This window comes from Drosophila busckii, chromosome 3R (assembly GCF_011750605.1).
Source record: "Drosophila busckii strain San Diego stock center, stock number 13000-0081.31 chromosome 3R, ASM1175060v1, whole genome shotgun sequence".
NCBI classification, from domain to species: domain Eukaryota; kingdom Metazoa; phylum Arthropoda; class Insecta; order Diptera; family Drosophilidae; genus Drosophila; species Drosophila busckii.
Genome location: NC_046607.1, coordinates 19365000 through 19387052, shown reverse-complemented (window position 1 = coordinate 19387052; position 22053 = coordinate 19365000). Strand labels below are relative to the sequence as shown.

Genomic DNA, 22053 nt, shown 5'->3' with positions numbered 1-22053 from the left:
TTTTGAAGCCGCGCAGCCGCCAATGAAGGCTGACAACAGCATTCTCTTAGATTGACCCATTTCTTGTTAGAGTCGTAGCGAACCTGTTTCTATAGCCAAGCATAAATTAATATGACCAGGCCACCTTGAGACGCGCGTTTAGTCTAACGGTTACTTCAAAATATAAATATTGGTCAAATCTGACGGTTCCAAATTGAGCGCAAGCTTTAGCGAAAATTTGGGGCAGTGCCCACGCAGGTTTTTCCACTTTTCCAATGAGACGAGCGCAAGGATTGTCTTGAAGTCAAGGTGGACAGCTTGAGATCACGAATGCCTGCCAAAAAACAATATGCGTATTAGACAATTGCAGTAGACATAAATTGCAGCTAATGCAGGCAGTAAGTGTCTTAATTATAGGTATAAGCAGCCCCTACGGCGGCTATGCAAATTTTGGCTAAGCTGCAATAGCTGTCACTTCAAGCCGGCGTAAGCGTAAGCTCTAAGCTTGTTGGCACATAACCCGAAGCGACTGCAGCATCGGCAAACGCAACCGACTGCAGTTTGAATGTTGCGCTTGGACGTAACTAAATTGCGCTTTGAGTCTTAGTCTCGTTATTGACTTCATGCGTTACGGTTGCTGCCACGGCTGCAGCGTTTTTGAAAGTGTTGCCTCGAGTGGCAATAAACTGTGCTTGCCAAAGTGAATAACAATCATATATTGTGTGCCGAACTGTAATAACAATAAATAATAACAATAACCAATGGATTTACATACATGTTGCTAAAGCTATAGGTAAGCCCTGCACTAAATATAAATCATACGCCCGGTGTGGCTCATTAATAACTTAGCACGCGCTCTAGCAGCAATCAGTCAATCAATGCAAACAAACGGTCATTGGCTTTAAGTGCTAACTTGTCAAATGACAAACTGTACTACAAATGCGTCTATATTTGTTGCCATTATAAGCTGCAGACAGGCACAATTATTTCCTATGCAGTTGCTGTGCACTTCAATTGCAATTGAATCAAGATCGACTAAGTCGTTTTGCCACTGCTTGCCCCCATGCATCTCTCAATGTATGTTGGCCGCATTTACTGTTCGCTTTGCTTTTGCAAGCAGGGATCTCGAGTTTTCTTGCAATTATTTTAGCTGATTTTCTCCTCGACACTGGCTGCGTGACAGGTCTGCGGCTTAGAAGAAACTGGAGCATCGATGCGCAGAGCAGCTGCAAGTTAGAGCAGGTAGCAAGCCAGTTCTTTAGCTGGGTCAGCGCCATAACTAACTCCTGGCTACAAACAAATGTTAGCACACACACACACACACATACTCACATAACCATGTAAGCTAGCCTTATAAGTTGGCTAGCATACACGTCGAGACATTGCCAATCAAACATTTACTGCTAGTTTAACTGTACTTTTATCTAAGCGCTAAGAATGTGCTAATAAATCAGCTTGCAATGCAATTTATAATTAGCTGCTCCGCATATATGGCTACTGCTAATTAACAATTATAACTGTTAATTAAATAAATGTAAAATCAACAAAATATAATTGGAGACTGCTCAGAGTGCGGGTGTTTGCCTTTAAACTTTCGCCTGCAATTTGGCTAAGCGTGCTAAGCCCAGCACTCAACACTAGAATTATGTTAATAACTGTGCGCCAAACAACACAGTTAACAGCTTTAAGCCAACAATCTGATGGTGTCAATGAGCCGACAACAACTACTATAATTTTGCAGCTTGAAGTACGCCTTCAACATGTGCCTAGGCCTGACCCACAAACCACCGAAACCGCCAAACTGACCGAAATAAATGAAAGTCGAAGAAAAGAATGAAAAGTATTTCAAATTTTTATGCAGTTATTGCCATAAAAACATTTAAAACTACAATGAATTATCATAAGAACTTCAGTTACCGCTAAGGGACTTGCTAACTAGAGCTATATGCATATGATCTTGGCAGTATGTCTGTCGGCTTGTGGCAATTTATGGGCGCAGAGTTCATGAGCATGAGCGGCATGCGTCACGCTTTTTTGAGCAAAAATTTCTTTCGCTAGATTTCATTATCTACGGCGTAATGCGCTCAACTTATGGCTCAGGCCCATTGTTTAGCATTTCTTTTATTGTCTTAATAAGTCATTTGCACAATCAGACAATGCATACCACAACAGCCAACAAACATACCGCATATATAAAGGCAGCTTATGTTAAACAACACAAAACTGATCAATTTGACAAATTTTATTTAAATTAATTACATTTTTATGCAGTCGCCGCTTTGTCAGCAAAAGTTTGCAAGTTTTCACTGGTTGTCGAAACTGCAATATCATTTTATTTTCGCGCATAATAAAATCCACACTTTAAACTTTTCTACACGAATATATTGTTTCGCATAAAAGTATCAGCAAACGTGTTGGCCAAAAACGCAAAAGAAACGCAGCCAGTAATTGTTGTTGTTGTAGTTTGCTATATGCCATAACAGCTATAGAGCATACAATGTGACAATTGTTATTATGTTTGTTGTTGTTCATGTTGCTGCTGTTGTTGTTGTTGTTGTGTGTGGGGCGTGACGCAACAACAATTTCGTTTGTTGCTGGCGCCAAATTTTCTGTTAGCCCAATTTGAAGCACCCTTGCTGCAATCAAGTATTTGTCTGATGAAAGTTATACCCAAGATATAGATATGCATCGCAATTACCAATTTTTTGGGAATATAGATCAAGTACTCAGCTGATGCAACAAGCTTTTGTGTTAAAAAACAATTATTACGCAATATGGCAGCCAAACAAACAATTTGAGTTAAAAAGAAAACAAACCAAATGTTCATTAATTGATTAATTCAGTTCTCATGAGTTTCTTTAAGCTTAAAGCGTTGCTTTGCGTATTTATGTCCTAAACGCTTACATTTCTTGTTCATAACTTGACTAAATACATTTCACAGTAATCAAGTTTATAATCATGTTAATTGCGCGCCTCAAAGCAACTTAAAACTATTATACAGTCATCTATGATTAGATTTTGCGCAGTTAGAGCTTCTAAAAGTTTGCAATTTAAACAACATTTTGTCATAGCTTTGTTCAAAACTTAGATATGTTTAATTTAAAAAGAACTAAATTCATTTTGAACGCAAAAGTTCAATTTGAATTGGGTAAAACTGAATGCTGGTTTATATGACGTAGGTAAGTATACAAGGTAAGTAAGGTAAGTAATTTCTCTAGCATTAAAAAAACAAATAGATTTATTGAATATACATACATACAATACATCCTTTGATTCTTGACGTGCAACTTTTGGTTGTTGATGTAACAAAAGGTTTTGTTGTTGTTGTAAAACAGCCAAGCTATGAACAAAATAGTAAACAAACAAGACAACTATCAAAGTTTGAAAGGCTCTAACGCAGCCAAATCTAATCGGATTTGTCTGATTCATACAACGTTATATTCTCGCAGTAAGCATTATTAAAATGAGCATAAATATTTAATAGATTTGCTTAGATTTCGCCAAATTATGAACAAATTTGTAAACAAACAAGTCAAATTTCTGTGAAATATCAAGCTTTGATAAGCTCTAACTCAGCGAAATGGCGTCCGATTTCAGAGTGTTATGCCTTGTTAGACTCTTGAGATACATCTTAACAAAACTGCATTCAAATTTGGAAGTTTTTAGATTTTCGATATTTTGGCAAAAAACGTGATGTAACCCCTGTAAATTTTTGCAAAAATGATGTCGTCTTCATTTTCTTTATCACTTCTAACTTAGAGAAGCTATATCTCAGCCAAAAAAAATCGCAATGAAGTGTTTTTTTGGCTTAATTTACTCATGACGTTGTAAATAAATATTTATGCTTTACTTTGACATATAAAAGTTGCAACAAAGTGGCGATGGCAATAAATCCAATGCTGAAGAGTTACTTTTTGCTTATTTTCAAACTTTGCGAAGCTATTAACTCAGCTAAAAAAAAATCCAATCTAATTGTTCTATACGTCCTTATGCTTGTGTGGAAAGCAGAATTAAAATGAGCTTAATCAGGTCTGATATAAAAATTATTTGGCGACGTTATGAACAAAATAGTAAACAAACAAGACAAATTTTTTTTGAAATACCGCACTTTGAAAGCCGTAATTCAGCGAAAATTGCATCCGATTGCCGGTTTCATGCATTGTTAGATTTCGTGAGATACGTAAGCAATAAAACTACATTCAACTTGGAAAGTCTTACGATTTTCAATATTTTGGCAAAAATCGTGATACCCTGTAAATATTTGCCAAAAATGATGCCGTCTTCATTTTTCATCACTTTCTAACTTTGAGAGGCTAAATCTCAGCCAAAAAAAATCGCAATGAAGTGTTTTTAGGCTTAATTTACTCATGACGTTGTAAATAAATATATGCTGTTGAGTTTAATAGCTAAAAAATTGTTTTGACAAAGTTATGGCAATAATCAACTGCAGAAGATTACTTTATGTTTAAATTTCAAACCTTTGCGAAGCATAACTCAGCTAAAAAATCCAATCTAATTGTCTATACGTCCTTATGCTTGATGGGAAAGCAGAATTAAAATGAGCTTAATCAGGTCTGATATAAAAATTATTTGCGAAGTTTATGAAAACAAAAATATAAAACAACATTAACAAATTTTTTTGAAATACCGCACTTTGATAAACCGTAATTCAGCGAAATTGCATCCGATTGCCGAGTTTCATGATGTTAGACTCGTGAGATACGTAAGAATAAAACTACATTCAAACTTGGAAAGATGTTAGAATTTTCAATATTTTGGCAAAAATCGTGATGTAAATTTTTGTAAATTTTTGCCAAAATTGATGCCGTCTTCATTTTATACACTTCCTAACTTTGAGAAGCTATATCTCAGCCAAAAAAAATTCGCACTGACGAGTTCTTTGGCTTAATTTACTCATGACGTTAAATAAATATATGCTGTTGAGTTTAATAGCTAAAAAATTGTTTTTGACAAAGTTATGGCAATAAATCTACAGAAGAGTTACTTTATGTTTAATTTCTACAACTTTGCGAAGCTATAACTCAGCTAAAAAAAATCAAATGCTTTGTTCTATACGTCCTTATGCTTGTGTGGAAAGCAGAATTAAAATGAGCTTAATTCAGGTCTGATATAAAAAATTATTTGCGAAGTTCATTGAAAAAAATTAGCTAAAAACAAGACAATTTTTTTGAAATAACCCGCACTTTTGATAAACGTAATTCAGCGAAATTGCCATCCGATTGTACGATTTCATGCATTGTCCCTGACTCGTGACGAGCGTTAGAACAAAACTGCAATTCAAACTTTGAAAGTCTACGATTTCAACTATTTTTGGCAAAAAATCGTGATGTGAAGCCGTTAAATTTTGCAAAAATGATGCCAGCGTCTTCATTCTATCCACTTTCTAACTTTGAGAAGCTATTATCTCAGCCAAAAAAAATCGACACTGACGGTTCTTTGGCTTAATTTTACTCATGACGTTGTAAAATAAATAAAATATGCGCTGATTGCAGTTATATAGCCTAAAAAAAATTGTTTTTGACAAAGTCCAATATGGCAATAAATCCAATGCGAAGAGTTACTTATTCTGTTTAATTTCACAACTTTGCGAAGCATATAATCAGCTAAAAAAAATCCATCTAATTGTTCTATACGTTCCTTATGCCATATGTGTGGAAAGCAGAATTAAAAATGAGCCTTATCCAGGATCAATAAAAAGGAGTTTTGGCGAAGTTACAATGAACAAACACATAGTAAACCAAACAAGACACATTTTTGTTTGAAATTACCGCACTTTGCTAAGCCCGTAAATCAGCGAAATCGCATCCATTGCCGAGTTTCATGCATTTGTTCAGACTCGTGATATACGCTAAGAATAAAACCACATTCAAACTTGGAAAGTCTACGGTTTTCAATATTTTGGCAAAAATCGATGATGTAACCCCTGTAAATTTTATTCCAAAAAATGATGCCGTCTTCATTACTTATCACTTTCTCTTCGAGAAGCTATTATCTCAGCCAAAAAAATTCGGACTGAAGAGTGTTTTGGCTTAATTTACTCATGAGATTGTTAATAAACATATGTTGTTAAGTTTGATCAATAAAAAAAATGTTTTGACAAAGTTATGGCCTATAAATCCAATGCCAAAGAGCTACTTTATTAATTTTCAACTTTGCGAAGCTATAAATCAGCTAAAAAAATCCGATCTAATTGTTCTTATACGTGCTTATGTTTGTGTTGAAAGCACAGTTAAAATAGGGTATAAGTTTGTTCGATATAAAAATTATTTGAGCGAAGTTACATGAACAAAATCAGTAACACCAAACCAAGACAAACATTTTCGTGTCAATATCGCCAACTTTGAATAAAGCCCGTAAATTCAGCGAAATTGCATCCGATTTCGGAGTCTCATGCATTGTTAGACTCTGAGATGCATAAGAATAAAACTACATTCAAAACTTGGAAGTTTTAAGTTTTCGATATATTTTGGCAAAAAACGTGATAACCCCTGTAAATTTTTGCCAAAAATGATGCCGTCTTCATTTCTAGTCACTTTGAGAAGCTATATCTCAGCCAAAAAAAATCGGACTGAAGAGTTCCTTGGCTTAATTTACTCATGAGCTACTTAATAAACATATGCTGTTGTGTTTGATCAATGAAAAAATGTTTTTGACAAAATTATGGCAATAAAATCAAAACGGCAGAGCTACTTTTTGTTTAATTTCAAGCTTTGCGAAGGTATAACTCAGCTAAAAAAAATCCGATCAAAATGTGTTATACCTCTTTATGTTGGTGTGAAAAGCACAATTAAAATAAGCATAAGCATGTATGATATGAAAATTATTTGGCGAAGTTAAGAACAAAATAGTAAACAAACAAGAAATTTTTACATGAAATATCAATCTTTGTTAAGCTCTAAGTCAGCGAAATGGCAACCGATTTCAGAGATTTATGCATTGTTAGACTCATGAGATGCATATTAATAAAACTGCATTAAAATTTGGCAATGTTAGGATTTTCGATATTTTTGCATAAAATGCAGTGTTACCCCTTACTCAAATTGCCAAAATTCGTCGAAATTTAAAAGTTGCATAATCGCAAATATAATGAAGCAACTTTGTTTTGGGCATTAATACCAGCATAAAGTAGCAAATCAGTACACGAATCGGTTAATTGTTGACAAAGTTATGCCAAAAAACGCTTGTGCAGCTCCCAATTTATTTAGTAAGCTGACTTGGTCAAGTGCAATCTGAAGGTAATGCCTGGTGCCAGCTAGCTGTAAACTTAATGAAAATCTGTTCGACTGCACTGCAAGTGGCCGTCAGATACGCAGTGTTGGACACAAGAGAGGCCCAGCAAAGGAAAGGAATCAAGCGTAACCCAAGAGCGCTGCATCCATAGAGCTGAGATACGCATTTGTAGCTGCAATATCTTCAGGCATGCATAGGCTTTGGGCAGAGCTAAAGTGTACGACTAATTGTTAAATAGTTGTTGTTATATTGCCACTACGATTAAGTAAAAGAGGCAACCTAAAACAATTAAAGACAGACGCCAGCCATAGAGAATTGGACAGAGAAAGTGATGAGCACGCTGAACATGAGATCATGTCTTGGCAGTTAAATAAATTACCAGCAACGGCAACGGCAACAGCGGCGGCAGCGGCGCCTAAGCAGCAAACAAAACGAAACAGTTGCCGAAATTATACACTCGAGTACATCGGTAAATTGCGTTAACTGGTTAATAAACATACTATATATTTATTTAGCGAATGAATTATGTGACAGGCAGGCAGGCAAGGCAGACAGGCAAGCACGCATAAAAGGTAAACAAACCCTAAGAATTGAAATGAAAAGTAAAAGCTGCAACGGCTAGTTAACGGTACTGCAAAAGGGCCAGTGCTTTATGAACTGGTTTTTCCGCCTTATCAGCGCACAGGCATCTTTAGCATCATCATCGTTGGCACGTAAAGAAAAGCAAGTGAGTCTGCCTTAACCCTTGCGGCATCTGCGTCTTTGAGTTGCAAGAAAGTAAGAGTTAATCAAAGCAGCAGCCGCAGCACACACACACACAAACAAATACAATGGCTGGCGATTAGTTTGCTATGTTAGCTGTTGTTTGTTTTTGTTTATTTAATTAGTCGTAACTCTATACTGTTATCTCATGAATAACACAATAACACGCTGGACAGCCAAACAATTGCAAAACAAACGATCGCAAATTGAATTATGCAAATCGAACTAAGCTAAATTAATATAATATAATATATGTGTTGTTTATACTAAAATTAGGCCCATAAAGCTAGCAAAGTTCGATTTCTAATTGGCTGGGAAAGTTGAAAAGCTAAATGTAGTCAAACTTTATGAACAAAGTATAAAGTTTTAATGTTCTAAGCCAGGCTTAATTGAATTTGCTGTTGTTGCTTTTGCTTTGTTGGCCTGTTCTATGCTAGAGTGCGCGCCAGTCAAAGCAAAATGAGCAATTAAATGCAATTTATAATACTACACTGTACTACACACAACAGTGCGCGGCACGTTAATTATATTTTACTAAACTTGACCACGGTCATTGATTTCGAAAGCACTGCAAGTCGAGTCTCTGGAGTTGCTGGAGTCTTGCGTAAAGCAGCAGCAGCAGCAGCAGCAACAATCTGAGACACATGTGAGCATGTTGTTGCCAATAGTTGTTGCCGGCACAGCCTCAGCGCTTGCTATTGACATTGGGGCAACAAGCAACAAGCTGACAAGTTGCTCAAATAAGTCTTGCCAAAGCCATTCAACCTAAGCGCGCCCCAAAGTGTGATTATAATGCCAAACATTGTTCAGGTACATAATAAGGTTACTGCGCTTAACATTTGTTACCATACACGCCAGCAACAGCATTCAACAGCAGCAACATTTAAAGTTGAGCAAGTTGGTATTGTTGCTACAAGCGAATGGTCTCGTTCATCTTCAGTCTAAAGCTTTCAGACGCTACCCACTTACGCCAGAGTTTATATTGTAGCCACTAGCTGCTGTTGTTGTTGCTGTTGCTGTTGCGCTCTTATGTTGGCCATTTCTTTTGGCCAGCTCGGTGCAGACAGCAGCAGCGCTGGCTCAGTTTTGAAGTTGAAGTTGTTGCTTAGTTTTTCTTTGACGCGCATCGACAGCTCGAAAACTTGGCTTGGCGCTTACGCGCAGTCGCAGTTTGGCAGTCAACGCGCACGGTTAAGTTAAGCGCAGCGTGTTGTAAGTTTTACTACAAAAGAATCGGAAGTGCAACACCAAAACGTTTAGTGCAACTCCAAAGTGAGTGAGTGTGTGTGTTATACACAATTGTGTGTTTGTTTGTATTTGTTTCTGAGTGTGTGTGTACGCCAAACAGCATTTTGCTAATTATAGCAAAAAATATATATATAATTATCTAGCTACAGTGAAAGTAGTAGTATCTAATACACACACACACATGCTGAGCGTCAAATTAGCGCGTTTGCTTTGTTTTTTATTTGTAGTGCAATACAATAAAATAATGTGCTTTATGTTTGCCTTGGGCGCAAATTGTTAACATTTTTCCAGTACAACAATTGCATTTTATGCTGCAATTAATTAGCCTGCAACCCAAGCGCGCATATTTTCCTGCAGGAAAGCACAACATACAAAAAACTGTTTTCAATTTTAATTATAATTTTTTGTTTTCTTCTTCTTGTCTGTGCTTTTTAACGCTACAAAGCAGCTAATTAATGAGCCAACACGAATGGCCACACAACTACACACACGCCAACACCTTAACAAGCAACCAACAGCGTTGCCTGCTGCTGCAAAAAATAATAAAACAAATATCTATGCAAAGTGTTAACTAAACTCCAAGCTCAGTGTGCGCGCGTATCTAAAAACAAAAGAAATGTTGCCCAGAAATTAACATTCAATGTGCATAATTGAATTGCATTTAACGCTAATTGCACACAAATTGCACTAAAAACAAAAGTTAAGTACATAAATATTTTGTGGCAACTGCCACAGCCACAACGTTTGGGGGCGATAATGGTCACCAGCTGTAAATTGGATACACAAACGGCGGTGGCATTAAAGAAAATGAATTCGGTGCGTTCCCGCAAGCCGCCAAGCAGCACCAGCAACAGCAATAGCAACTCATCCGGCTTTCGGCTGCTGGACAATGATCAGCTTGAGAACAATTCCAGTGTCAGTCGCAATTCCATCTACAAGCTAAAGATCGATCTAATGTTTGATGATACCAGGTGAGTGAACACTTTCATTCTCACACATGTAAAAAGCAGCGTAAAAGCCACAAACGCTGCTTTTACCGTTTTGTCGATTTCCATAAGTTACAGTTAGTTATTCAAAATGTTTAAATGTTTACGTCTGAGTCTGAGTTTGAGTCTGTGGTTTGTGTTTTGTGGCTGCTGCTGCTGGTGACAGTTAATGGAGAAAAGCCAAAAAACGAGAGAAATGTAAGCAAGCGGGCAGTTAAAATAAAAGCAAATCAGCCAACACTTGCCGTAGATAATGATGTATGTATGCATAATTATATCAAAACGATCGACACACATCTGAGCGGCGGCGGCGTCGTCGCTTAATTGATTAAAAAAGAAAACTTTTCGCTGGCAATGCGACACTCCAGTTGCTGCTCGCTCAACTCAATTTCATTCATATTCAAAATAGCCAAGCAAACGTTCTCCCCAAAAGAGCTACAAGATTCGATTCGATTTGATGTCAACTAACGGTCAACTGGCCGCAATTGAGCACAAAGCCAACAATGATGCTGATGCTGCTGCCAGCAGCGCTGCTTGCTGCGTGGTTCTCAACCAGTTGCTGACGCGCCTAACTCTTGCGTCTCTCTCGCTCTCGCTTGTCAGCAGGATGCTGCGACAATCACTTTGTCAATGCATAAGCAAAAACCTTCACAATTCATATTAGCAAACACACACAGATACACACACACACACACACACACACACACACACACTCATACGCTAATCTATGCAAATTGTTAACAAAAGACATGCAAAATTTTGAAGTGAATCGTGCGCTAAACTTTCACAAATATAAACCTTTTAACTTTTGTCACACAATTACTGAAGAACTCAAAGCGCCAATAATAAATCAATAGCTCTGCGGATATAGTATGCCCACAAAATTATGATTAATTCCAAGAAGAAACTCAAATTGGCGCTATAAATATTATAAATTAGTTTGAAACTATAACAATAACATTGTTAGCTCATGCGATTGAGACATCAGCAGCAAACTAGTTCAAATTATATAAACTTTAAATGTAAATAAAAAGTATTACAAATAAATATTTAGTTACTTAAAAGCTATAATTATGTAATTTATGCATATTGTGTTATAGTTAAGTCGAATCATTTGCATTTAAATTGCACAGCGTTCATTATATCAGCGACTAGGTAACATTTCTATTTAAATTTTGCGCTTTTTATATTTCAAGAAAAGAATGTGAGTTTATTTTTAAGCTTTTAAGTGTGTTCTATATTTTTTGCCTAACATTCTGTCACTTCACTCAGATCAATGCGCAGCAATCGTTTGGACGATCCGCGCGGCTCGCATCGCACACGCTCGATCATTATGTACGGACGCAGTGAACTGGCCAGCACGTCCGGCGACAGTCCACGCTCGCTTTCCAGCTTTCTGCAGGAGTCCAGCGACCAGGCCAAGGTGCTAGCTGAGGCTGCGAAGAACGATGTGCAGCGTATTAGCAACAGCGTGCAGGCGCAGATTGAGCAGCTGTTCACCGATGTTGCCAAGGATGCTACAAATAGCTTCGATGTCACCTGCCTGGGCTGTCTGCCACTCAAAGACAAGGTGACCAGCTTGCAGGGCTTGCAAGAGCCACTGCGTCAGCTCTATCTGGCTGAGGTGAGCAACAAGGTGAGTGCCGAAAAGCAAATTAATTTGCGCATAAATTAAAATGTATTATTTAAACAGCAGCTTAAGTCGGGCTCTTTGGATATATGCGCTACGGGTTTGCGCATCAAGAGCAATTCGGAGGATAGCGATGCGAATATAACACCATTCCATAATATTGCTGTATGGTCGGCGGTAAAGTTTGTCATATCCGAAACTGATGGCGGCGCCGCCTTTCTGCCGCTAATAACCGATCCTGATAATATAGACAAGACTGCATTATTTCAGCCGCTAAGGTAAGTCCGAAAACAAAAACAATTTACTACTCAAAGATCTGTTAACGATCTGTTAAAGATCTGTTAAAGAGTCTGACATCAATTTGGGAATAACAGAGTTTATTAAAAATGCATAATACAATAAAAACGAATAATAGAAAGAGCTCTGGAAATTAATTAAATATTTATTTATATTCCTTGCAGCTCCTTGGAGCAACTGGCGCTGGAGCAAAGTCAGCATTTGCATGCGCCCATCTTTGCTGTGGTGATGCGCTCGGCCAGCGCACCCAAAGTGCTGGAGTGTCACGGCTTCATCTGCAAGAGCACAGAGGATGCCATAGTTATAGCCGCTACGCTTTACCAGAGCCTCATGGCACACGTGAGCAGCAACTCGGCGCGCAGCACGAAGCGACGCACGCCGCGTCAACAAAACGGCGTCAGCTGCATCAGCATTGCCAGCAGCTCGGCGCTAACTAGCTCCAATTATTTGTCGCGCTCACAGATGCAGCCCAGTGGTGGCAGACGCAGCTCGTTTCGCAGCAGCGGCGGCAGCTTGGCCAGTCCCAAGACAAGTGGCTCGACGCCCTCGCGCTCGGTGCGCAAGAAGCGCGTGTCCAGCAGCTCGCTGAGCAGCAACAGCAATGTGATCAATGAGGCGGCAGAGCTGGAAACCAGCACGGAGGAGCGCAAGCGCAAGTCGCACAAGACCAAGCGTGCGCCGCCAGTGCCCAATGCCAATCGCAGCAGCAGCAACAACATAGTTTGCAGCAATGGACATGTGAGTCGCATGCATCCGACGCCTGCAGCGGGCAGCTCCATGAATGGACGCAAGCTGAGTGATCTGGTGGCAGCTAGTGGTGCAACAGCAGCAGCTGCTGGCGATGGTGACATTCTCACACGCGTAGCTATACCCAGATCGGGCAGTTTTCTCAACACGGGCGGACTAACGCGTTATAAATCGCGTGGCGCGCGACGCACAAATTCTGGAAAACTTGGCGGCGGCAGCGGCGGTGGTGGCGGGTGAGTACGCATACTAACCACTGCGGTCAGCAGCAGTTGACTGACTGCTGCTGGCTGCTGGGGGTTGGCTTAACATTGTTTGCATTTGTGGTGAAAAGGTTTGGTTTGGTTGATTGGCATCGTTTAAATTGTGCTTCTAGTTCACCACTTGGTTTCAGTGAACTGTTTAATGAATTTCGGCTGCACGAGAATCTGCACTCGCTGGACGAGATACTCTATGCCATAATCGATGCGGATGGCATGTCCTTTAACGATCTGAAGCCCATCTACAAGGAGTTTCTGCTTAAGCTGGCCGTGACGCTAACACAGGACGAGTTATTCCAACGCTCCAAGAACATAATGCGACGTCAAAAGAAGAAGAAACAAAAGCGCACTAAAGTTAGCCTAACTGGCGCGCAGGTAAAAACAATAACAATAACTTTCATTTATATAAAACAATAATTTAATTTGTTTGTTTACAGCAACAAAAGCCGAAGCGCACATTCTTTAATACCAAGAGTCTGAAGAAAGTTTTTCAACTGGGACAGTTTCGCTCCTGTCGCGGCAAGTTGGCCAAGCCAACGCGCTCCAAGGATGCACAAAGCACTTCAGCTGACGGCAAACGGCGACTGACGCCACCCATCATCATTGGACCGCCCATCAGTCAAAGCCAGGCACAGCAGCAACAACATCAGCGTAATCGAGCAGCAACCAGCGGCTCCGATGTCTCCGTAGTGCGCAATGAACACGCGTTGCAAGGACTCAATCGCAACAGCAGCAGCGGGTAAGTGAAGCATAAATAAGTAGCAAGAGCTATGCTCATAATCTATTTTATAGCTATGTCTCCTGCTCGGAATGCAGCTATGACTCGGAGAGCTGCACTTGCGCCTCTGCCGATCGCTGCTACTGCAGTCTGCGCACCGCTCACTTAAACCACAAGCTGCGCCAGAAGAACGAACGCAACATGGCCATGGCCAATGTGAATGTAAACACACGCAAGCCAGCAGGCAATCGTCATTCGTTAATATCCTGCAAGTCGGATGAGAAATGCTACTGCTCGATGGTGGAGGAGGAGCCCAACAGCACGCTGGAGCACGACTCGGCCAATACGCATTCGGACACCACCACCTGGTGTGACACCGATAGCTGCATCAGCGCCAGCAAATGCTACTGCAAGCGCACACATCGTCGCCAGCGCTCCAGCGCTCAAGTTGTTAGCGAGGATTCGCTCAACAAACAGCACAAGCCACGCGCTGTCAATCGCAAGCCCAAGCCTGCCGAGAAGCTGGGACTGGACTACGAGCTGTTCACCATAAGCGGCAGCAGCAAGCCCGTACAGCCGCATGAGGCACTCAGCGTCAAGAAGAGCGTTGAGGCTGCAGCTGTGTTTGCGGACATGAAGCTTAGCCAGACCACAGATATCAAGAGTCTCTGCCAGCAGCAGCAGCAGCAACAGCAGCAACATTTGCCTGTTATGCGTGCCAACAATGAAAGCTGTCGCTCCAATGCATCCTCGCGTCGTGGCATTTATCGCACGCGTGAATCGTTTAGCACGGAGCGCAATATGCTGCCGTTGGCTATGCCGCTGCACTTGAGCTCCAGCGCCGCCTCGCACAAATCCTGCAGCGCCGATGATCTGCTGATGAACATCAAGGCGCTGGAGAAGGCCGCTTCCATACGCAGCAGCGCCAGTCGCAGTCGCATGGCCAGCTATCAGTCCATGCGTGCTGTCAGCGCTTCACTTGAAGATTCATTGGGATATTTGCCATAACAATACTCAACTTGCTTAGTTTGTAGTCGCTTAAGCTTACACTTATTTATGCAATGATTAATTAATAACTAAAGCAGGCTTATGTTTCCCAAGACAATTTTAGCGCAGCGCTCAGAATTCTTTTGTGAAACGTGAAACGCTAAATAACATACTTAAATTAATTTATATTAACTTGTAAGTCGTAAGTTTTCCTTAACTTCAAAGCTGTAACTCAATCAAGGTGCAATATGACAAACCAACTTAATTTTATAACTTATAAACAAACAAAAAGTAATAATTTTATTTTAAGACTTTCAATGCAGTGCAATAACTATAAAGTAAACAAACTGTGCAATAGTTTTTAATTAAAAACAAAATAAACTGATATTTTATACAATTAACAAAACCGTTGCCTACTTTTGGGTGTTGCTGGTAAGTTTGACTTATTTATAGAATTTAAATATTTTGGTAACAAACTTAACACGTAGCATTATAAACAATTGCTTGACGTGCTACAGCTTGTTGATGTAATATTTTAAAAATATATTTAGCACAGCTAAGTTATTTAGTATATGTTCTAAATAGCAAACGTTCCAATTATGAATATTCTTGTTTGTTATAGTTTCGTACCAAAATATTTATTATTTCTATTATTTGTCAACAATTTTACAATCACTATTTAATCAAAACAAGGTCAACATAAGGTCACTGCCAAAACGAAAACAAAAAACAAGAAAAAAAGTGAAAGCCTGCGCACACGTGTCGCGTATTCCAAAGCAAATGTTTGTGCCGAAGCTTTCCGGCTTGGCGTTGACCAGCCCAGCGCAGGTCAAAACAAAATCAAAACTGATAAGATTAGCTGCTGACTGACTATATAGAACATAGAACAGATACATATAGTATATAGCGCGACAGCTGTTGAGTATTCGAAAATAGATTTCACGCAAGCAGAGATATTGTGGCAAGTGCTGGCGCATCGTGAAATTTATTTCGTGTTGTGCTGCTGACCAGTGTTAAAGTGCTTTAGCTCAAGATGCCCACCTCGGCCGATAGTGTGTTTGTAGCGCGTTCAGATGGTATATCCGCTGAAGGAGTGCGCGATCAGTATGCGGATGGCAAGGCGGCCAAGGTCTGGGAGATATTCATTGGCGACAAGAACTCGCGCACGGATAACTACAGGAACTTCCTGGTGGACTTGCTGCGTCAGAAGGGCTGCAAGCGTGTGCTCGATGTGGCATGCGGCACGGGGTAAGCAAGCATATGGCAACAATATGTCAATAGCCTTATATATATTTCAATTGTAGCGTGGACTCCATTATGCTGCTGGAGGAGGGCTTCGATGTTACCTCTGTGGATGCCTCAGACAAAATGTTGAAATATGCTCTGAAGGAGCGCTGGCAACGCCGCAAGGAAGCTGCCTTTGACAAGTGGAGTAAGTGCACGCCATTCAAGCAATCATATTTATATTAATCTATATCTGCTCTATAGCTATTGAGGAAGCCAACTGGCTGACACTCTATGATGACATACAGGAGCACATTGGCGACGGCTTTGATGCTGTCATTTGCCTGGGCAACTCATTTGCTCACTTGATGGACGCCTCTGGCGAACAGCTGGAGCACAAGCAGGCAATTAAGAACTTTGAGAAGTGCCTGAAGCCTGGCGGCATGCTGCTCATCGATCATCGCAACTATGACAACATATTGGAAACGGGCTCAACGCCCGCCAAGAGCATTTACTATAATGTAAGTTTAAATCGTTTTGCCAGCTCATCGTTGACGCAATTAAAACCAATTAAACAGCAATTTTTCATAGCTGATAACAAACTAAATAGGCAACGAACATCGTTCTAATCAACAGCTGCCCTTTTGCTTTGACACTTAATATATTAATATGCATATTTTTATTTATTTAGACAAGTCATACAGCTGACATCAAAACCTCAGTGCTGTTCTATTGTGGCAAACCATCATTGGTTTCCATGGATTATCAGATTGAGGGCAACAAGCTCTCCAGCGAGTTCCGTCTCTCCTACTATCCACATGGACTGAAGCGCTTTACGGAAATCCTAAGCGAAATCTTTGGGGCACAGGCCAAGCACAAGCTTTTCGGTGACTTCAAGGACATGAACGTTGTGCAGAATCCAGCATTCTATATACATTTAATTGAGAAGCCTAGAGCTTAAGTCTTAGCAGTTTAAATCAGTTTAAGTCTTATCACACACACACACACACACTCACAAAATAATAAAAACTTTTAGTTGTACTTAGAGGAAGTTGTTGCTTTTTTCATTTATTTGTTTACATGCTCGGTATTAAATATCTGCTGATGATGGCGCCAAAGCAGAGCGACACCATCAATGCCTCTATAACAAATGGTGAGTTTGTTTTTATGAAATTCGACATGTGTATGAGAAACACAATCAATCTGAGCAATATAACCGATGTCATGTCTATGCACTACAAACTAAACGAAACATTGACGAGACTGTGGCAGCGACTGAAACGCAAAAAGAAATTAAAAATACAACTACAAATAGCATATACATATCATTAAACATGCTAATCGAAAGTCGCTGCCGTTCGAGGTTCAGCACAAGCTAATGAAAATATATATATAACATATACACTACATTGCCTTGTGCTTGAGTCGCTTCAAGTCCAGTGGCATTACCCAAACCCAGCTTAAAATTCCCATATCAATTTTATCAATATATGATAAAAGGATATGCAGCGATATCTCAGAGTAGAAAAAAGTACAAAGCATTGATTCAAATCGTTTCAAAAGATACTAAAGTATCTAGCAGATTGACATGCCTAATATTAAATTAAAGTTTACAAAGCAGCTTTTTTCTTTCATATCTCTTTAAGGATTTGTTTACTTTTTAACAATAATTATTACGGTGTATTGAACAATGAATCACAAAATACATTTAACTTACATTCGAAGTAGAAACAGCTTATAGACCCACAATTTTGTTAATGCGTTTTATATCTGTAATTTGACGATTCAGCTCACTGGACAGCTGCGTTAGAATTTCGGTTATAGTGCGATGTTGTTTCTCTGGCAGCTCATAGGCGGCATTCTTGCCCTGCTCCTGCGACTTTGCTATATGATAGCGTTGTTTGTTTAGTGTGCGCTTGGCAGTTTCCAAAGCAGTTTCCATAGTCTGTGTGGCTTTGTTAATGCGTGCCACTTCCAGCGAGAATTCACGTTCAGCTACGAGACTGTTGGGCAGTGCTGCATTGGCCTGTTGCACAAGATTTTGGCAACGACGCACTAGTATCTCCTGATTGTCGCTAATTTCCTCAAAGCGCTCGGCCAGCTTATGCGCACGCTCGCTAATAACTTCACGCTCCTGCTCCAGACTTTTGATCTCCTGCAGCTGCTGCTGCTTTTGCAATTTGATGCAATTGATGCGCTTGGCAAACTCGGCACGCACCAGCTCATGGCGCTTTAGATACTGTGTGCGCAGCACTTCGATAGCTTGGTTCAGCAGCTCGTAGCGTTCATGCGCAGTGGGCGTGGCCAGCTTGTCAGCTAGTATGGGTTGGCTGACGCTGCGCTGCAGCAAACTCTTTATGCTGTCCATGAAATTACTGCCTGCCAGCTGCTGCTGCTCCAGCGTTGTCTCGGCCGTATCGCGTGTTAGCTGCTGCTTGGCGCTCATAAGTAGCTGCGCATCTATTACCAGCTTAAGGCTTATAACTTGACCGCTGCTGAGTAGCAACACAAGTCCAGCGGGCATTTGCAGCAGCGCGATGCCCAAGACGGCATTGATATGCTCACTGGAGTCAAACTTGGTGCAGAGTATGTACTCCGCGCTCGAAGGTGTGCTTAGCACTAACAAATCATGCTCAGCTTCGCTGTCCAGAAAACGCTGCAGCTCTGATATAAAGTTGACAGTTATGATATGCAGACCTGCATTGTGATAGGCAAAGTAGCGTAGCTCGTTGATAACATCACGCTTCAGATGGAGCGGACAGTTATAGCTGCTGCCAGCGCCCTTAGCTTTAGCTGCTGAAAGTCCTAGCTCCAGTTCAACAGTTTCAGTCACATGCAGCGTCCACTCAGATGGCTCTATAAGCAACGAGTCATCTACCTCGGTGAAAGAATGCTCTTTTGTCTCCGCCTCCAGCAGCACGGCATGATGCAGCTTGCCTGTAGACTCAGCAATGACCACTGTAGGCGGCAGCGATGGTATAACCATCAAAGCACAAGAGTCCACACCATAATTAGCCATAGCCTGTGGTGTTATAGTTATTGGGCCTTGCAGTCGCGTCGAATCCGAATATAAGCCAGCCATCAGCACATAAATATTTCCATTCTCACGCAGAATAAGAATGGGCCACTCCACCTTGTCGCGCTTGGCCTTGCCATCTGTTTTGCTTTGGCTTAAGCTGACATCAGGCTCTCCAGCTTTAACAGCAGGTGCCATATCAAAATCCACTGCTGATTCGCCCAAATCAGAAAGTGAAACATTCGTAGCCGTCTTCACTGTATGCGGACCCACTCTCCACACATGATTTAGCTTGGCATGATTATAGACTCGTATTGTGTTGTTGGACAGCAGCACCAGCAACATGGAATCCGAAACTGACTCTGGATGCCAGCGAAGCTGTCGCACTTCCAGTTGTGGATTGTTTTGAAACAGCTGCGCATCCAGATTATAAGATCGGCACGTAATTTGTCGTTTGCCATCCAAAAATAAGCCATCTGCGCCACAGCGTCGCGGCACCTCGATGATGCAGACGCCTTGTGCTCCGCTTAAGGCCACTAGTGATCCCTCGTTAGATACCACAACTCGGTCCACATGCAGTCCAACTGCACTGGATGGTATCAACGTCTGATAGCTCACTTTAGCACGCTTCTGGTCCTTCTCGAGGAAATTCGCGCGCCAATTTGTGACCAACAGGCAAGAGCCAGTGGCATCCCATGCGTACAACATATCATCTTTGCAGTCCAGTAGATTCTGTGTTTGTGGCACCACCGGCAAGCTGTTGCGTATTTTAGCAAACAACTCTGTTTTGTTTAGTTCCAAAACATCGGTTAGCGGCATTGCGGCATATAATATATATAAAAAATAAATAAAACTTTTCGCTTGTTTTCCTCGCCGGTAGTAGAGTTGTCAACTGCCGAACAACTTAAAATTGACACATATCATCCACTATAAAATTATGCTGCTTAAAAATTGATCAGCTGATGCGATAGAGATTTTCGATAAGTATCGAATTTGAATTCAAATGCAAACAAAAGCAATCCAACGATAAGGTATACAAACTGACAAGTTTTATTTACATTTGATTACACTGAATTAACATATTATATTAACATGTTCGCCGATGTATTTCTATTAAGGGCACTGTTTTAAATTTTAATGTTATATCCTCAACAAAATAAAGATCTTCAAATTTAAAGCTGGTTGTAAAACTGTAGTTTCGAATCAATTTCGCCAATGTAATCTTTGCAGATATTAAAGCGTACCTCCAACCTAAAATGTGAGAATTAGTTATATTGTTTATCAAACATTTGTACACGCAACTTACCAATGCAATTTCGAATGCCTTTTGTAAAGGGTATGTACGCATATGGATGCTTCTCTTGAAAATTGTGAGGCAAGAAATGATCTGGATTAAATGTTTCTGCATCTTCGCCCCAAATACTCTTGCTGCGATGCAAATGAAAGATATCAATAGCAATTTGCACACCTTTGGGTATAACAATTCCATTTGTGAGCAGTACATCCTCAGATGTTTGACGAGAGACGACAGGCACAGGTGCCATTACGCGCATAGACTCATTTATAATTAGATCCAAATACACCATTTGTTGCACATCCGCATAGGTAACTTCAAAGTCACCTCTATCTGGAAATAAGCTAAGAATTTCTTCAAACGCCTTTTGTTGGTATTGCGGAAACATTGATAGCAATATTAGAGAGTATGAAACAGTATTGGCGGTTGTTTCAAATGCGCCAAAGACAATAACATTTGATTCATCCTCAACATTTTTCCAATTGAAGACACCGCGCTTTAGCAAATCGGTGGCTAGATTAAGAAATATATTCTTGTCCTGTTTTTGATTATCCAATTCAGTTTCCTGCGCATCTCTTGCAAGTTTTCTTTCAATGAGCTGCAAGACGTAATTTGTATTTTATAATATTCTACTGTAAAAGTTTTGCTTACCTTTCTAATAAACTCACGTATCTCTAATTTAGAGTTGGCATAACGCTTCTCTTTGCCATACAGCTGACGTATAAGTTTGCTACTCAGCCAAGGTGAAAAGCACATATCTGTCATGGTTTCCAAAACACTATTAATGCATAGTAAAATTCTTGAGCTGCTGCTGCAGTCGGTCTTACCACTGATAATCCTCCAGCAACTTGTTATTGGTTATAATTTCTGCGCCTTTGACATCGCTGCCCATTGTAGTTTCTATAAAACAGACAAATTAAACTAAGTTACAAGTTGGCTAGTCAGTTTATATTACGTGTAGCTATGCCCAGCGTAAAGCTCTGCAGCAGCGGTATTAAATCCTTTTCGCCATCGCCAACCAAAGCATCAAAGGACTGTAACAGCGTTGTGGTTTCATCATTAAAAGTAGGCAGGAAACTGAGCAGCACTTTGTGCCCAAAAGCGGGATTAAGCAGCTTACGATGCACGCTCCAGCGTGGATCTGTCCAATGCAAACTCTTTTAGTAGAGCAACTAGTTTTAATTACTTATATACCTTTTAAGCTAAAAAGGCCCACGCCTGCGCCATCATCGACAGCTTTATATATAATACCCTTGTTTACACAATGCGGTGATGTTAAAATATCCTGTATCATTTGAGGATCAGCAACAATCAGAAATGGTATGGGACCCAGCCATGAAAATAACGCGCTGCCATGTTGTTGCAAATAATAGCCAAACTCTTTCAACACATCTATTAAAATAAAGACGTAACGTCAATTGCGTTGCAATAAAAAATTGCGCACTAGACGACGACATACTTTCTCTTTTAAGCAATTTGTGTGCCATGCCTAATATGGGATATCCCAGTGGTCCTGGTATTTTCAAAGTCAGCAGATAGTAGCTGCGACGCGTCCATAAAAGATATATCCATATGACGAACAGTAGAGCAAACCACAATTGCCAAGTTAACATGATGAGGCACAACGTAAAGTATCCGACAGGTAAGCGAACGTTTG

General features: G+C 40.4%; 4 protein-coding genes across 7 annotated transcripts; 2 read left to right on the top strand and 2 right to left on the bottom strand.

Annotated features, from left to right (window-relative positions):
- Positions 1 to 9996: 9996 nt before the first annotated feature.
- On the top strand, positions 9997 to 15159 carry LOC108601410. Of its 3 annotated transcripts, none has more exons than XM_033294009.1 (7): positions 9997 to 10211; positions 11499 to 11862; positions 11920 to 12134; positions 12318 to 13133; positions 13292 to 13526; positions 13595 to 13896; positions 13950 to 15159. In XM_033294009.1, exons 1-7 carry the CDS (start codon positions 9997 to 9999, stop codon positions 14881 to 14883), a joined length of 3081 nt encoding a protein of 1026 aa, XP_033149900.1. In that variant the 3' UTR covers positions 14884 to 15159. The 3 variants fall into 3 exon arrangements, with proteins under 3 accessions (XP_033149900.1, XP_017844797.1, XP_033149899.1); XM_017989308.1 differs by having other exon boundaries at positions 13274 to 13532; XM_033294008.1 differs by having other exon boundaries at positions 13232 to 13532.
- Positions 15160 to 15840: 681 nt separating this feature from the next.
- On the top strand, positions 15841 to 17143 carry LOC108604605 (glycine N-methyltransferase). Its single transcript, XM_017994142.1, has 4 exons — positions 15841 to 16110; positions 16167 to 16294; positions 16351 to 16607; positions 16778 to 17143. The coding sequence occupies exons 1-4, from the start codon at positions 15896 to 15898 to the stop codon at positions 17045 to 17047; spliced, it is 870 nt and encodes a 289-aa protein (XP_017849631.1). The 5' UTR covers positions 15841 to 15895; the 3' UTR covers positions 17048 to 17143.
- Positions 17144 to 17729: 586 nt separating this feature from the next.
- On the bottom strand, positions 17730 to 19925 carry LOC108604604 (nuclear pore complex protein Nup88). Its single transcript, XM_017994141.1, has one exon. It carries the CDS (start codon positions 19919 to 19921, stop codon positions 17822 to 17824), a length of 2100 nt encoding a protein of 699 aa, XP_017849630.1. The 5' UTR covers positions 19922 to 19925; the 3' UTR covers positions 17730 to 17821.
- A 252-nt stretch (positions 19926 to 20177) lies between these two features.
- LOC108603519 (probable cytochrome P450 313a4) lies at positions 20178 to 22053 on the bottom strand. 2 transcript variants are annotated; one of them, XM_017992412.1, is made up of 7 exons: positions 21856 to 22053; positions 21591 to 21788; positions 21352 to 21537; positions 21224 to 21296; positions 21048 to 21174; positions 20409 to 20994; positions 20178 to 20353 (listed from the first exon to the last, which is right to left on the bottom strand). In XM_017992412.1, exons 1-7 carry the CDS (start codon positions 22007 to 22009, stop codon positions 20190 to 20192), a joined length of 1488 nt encoding a protein of 495 aa, XP_017847901.1. In that variant the 5' UTR covers positions 22010 to 22053; the 3' UTR covers positions 20178 to 20189. The 2 variants fall into 2 exon arrangements, with proteins under 2 accessions (XP_017847901.1, XP_017847902.1); XM_017992413.1 differs by lacking the exons at positions 21352 to 21537; positions 21591 to 21788; positions 21856 to 22053 and having other exon boundaries at positions 21048 to 21154; positions 21224 to 21269.

Bases quoted from the DNA above. Each gene is read 5' to 3' on its own strand.
- LOC108601410 (XM_033294008.1), top strand. From the start codon at position 9,997: ATGGTCACCAGCTGTAAATTGGATACACAAACGGCGGTGGCATTAAAG. The intron at 10,212-11,498 runs GTGAGTGAACAC...CACTTCACTCAG, and splicing joins CTAATGTTTGATGATACCAG to ATCAATGCGCAGCAATCGTT. The intron at 12,135-12,317 runs GTAAGTCCGAAA...TATTCCTTGCAG, and splicing joins GCATTATTTCAGCCGCTAAG to CTCCTTGGAGCAACTGGCGC.
- LOC108603519 (XM_017992412.1), bottom strand. From the start codon at position 22,009: ATGTTAACTTGGCAATTGTGGTTTGCTCTACTGTTCGTCATATGGATA. The intron at 21,789-21,855 runs GTATGTCGTCGT...TTATTTTAATAG, and splicing joins CAAATTGCTTAAAAGAGAAA to ATGTGTTGAAAGAGTTTGGC. The intron at 20,354-20,408 runs GTAAGTTGCGTG...CTCACATTTTAG, and splicing joins AGGCATTCGAAATTGCATTG to GTTGGAGGTACGCTTTAATA.
- LOC108604605 (XM_017994142.1), top strand. From the start codon at position 15,896: ATGCCCACCTCGGCCGATAGTGTGTTTGTAGCGCGTTCAGATGGTATA. The intron at 16,111-16,166 runs GTAAGCAAGCAT...TTTCAATTGTAG, and splicing joins GATGTGGCATGCGGCACGGG to CGTGGACTCCATTATGCTGC. The intron at 16,608-16,777 runs GTAAGTTTAAAT...TTATTTATTTAG, and splicing joins CCAAGAGCATTTACTATAAT to ACAAGTCATACAGCTGACAT.
- LOC108604604 (XM_017994141.1), bottom strand. From the start codon at position 19,921: ATGCCGCTAACCGATGTTTTGGAACTAAACAAAACAGAGTTGTTTGCT.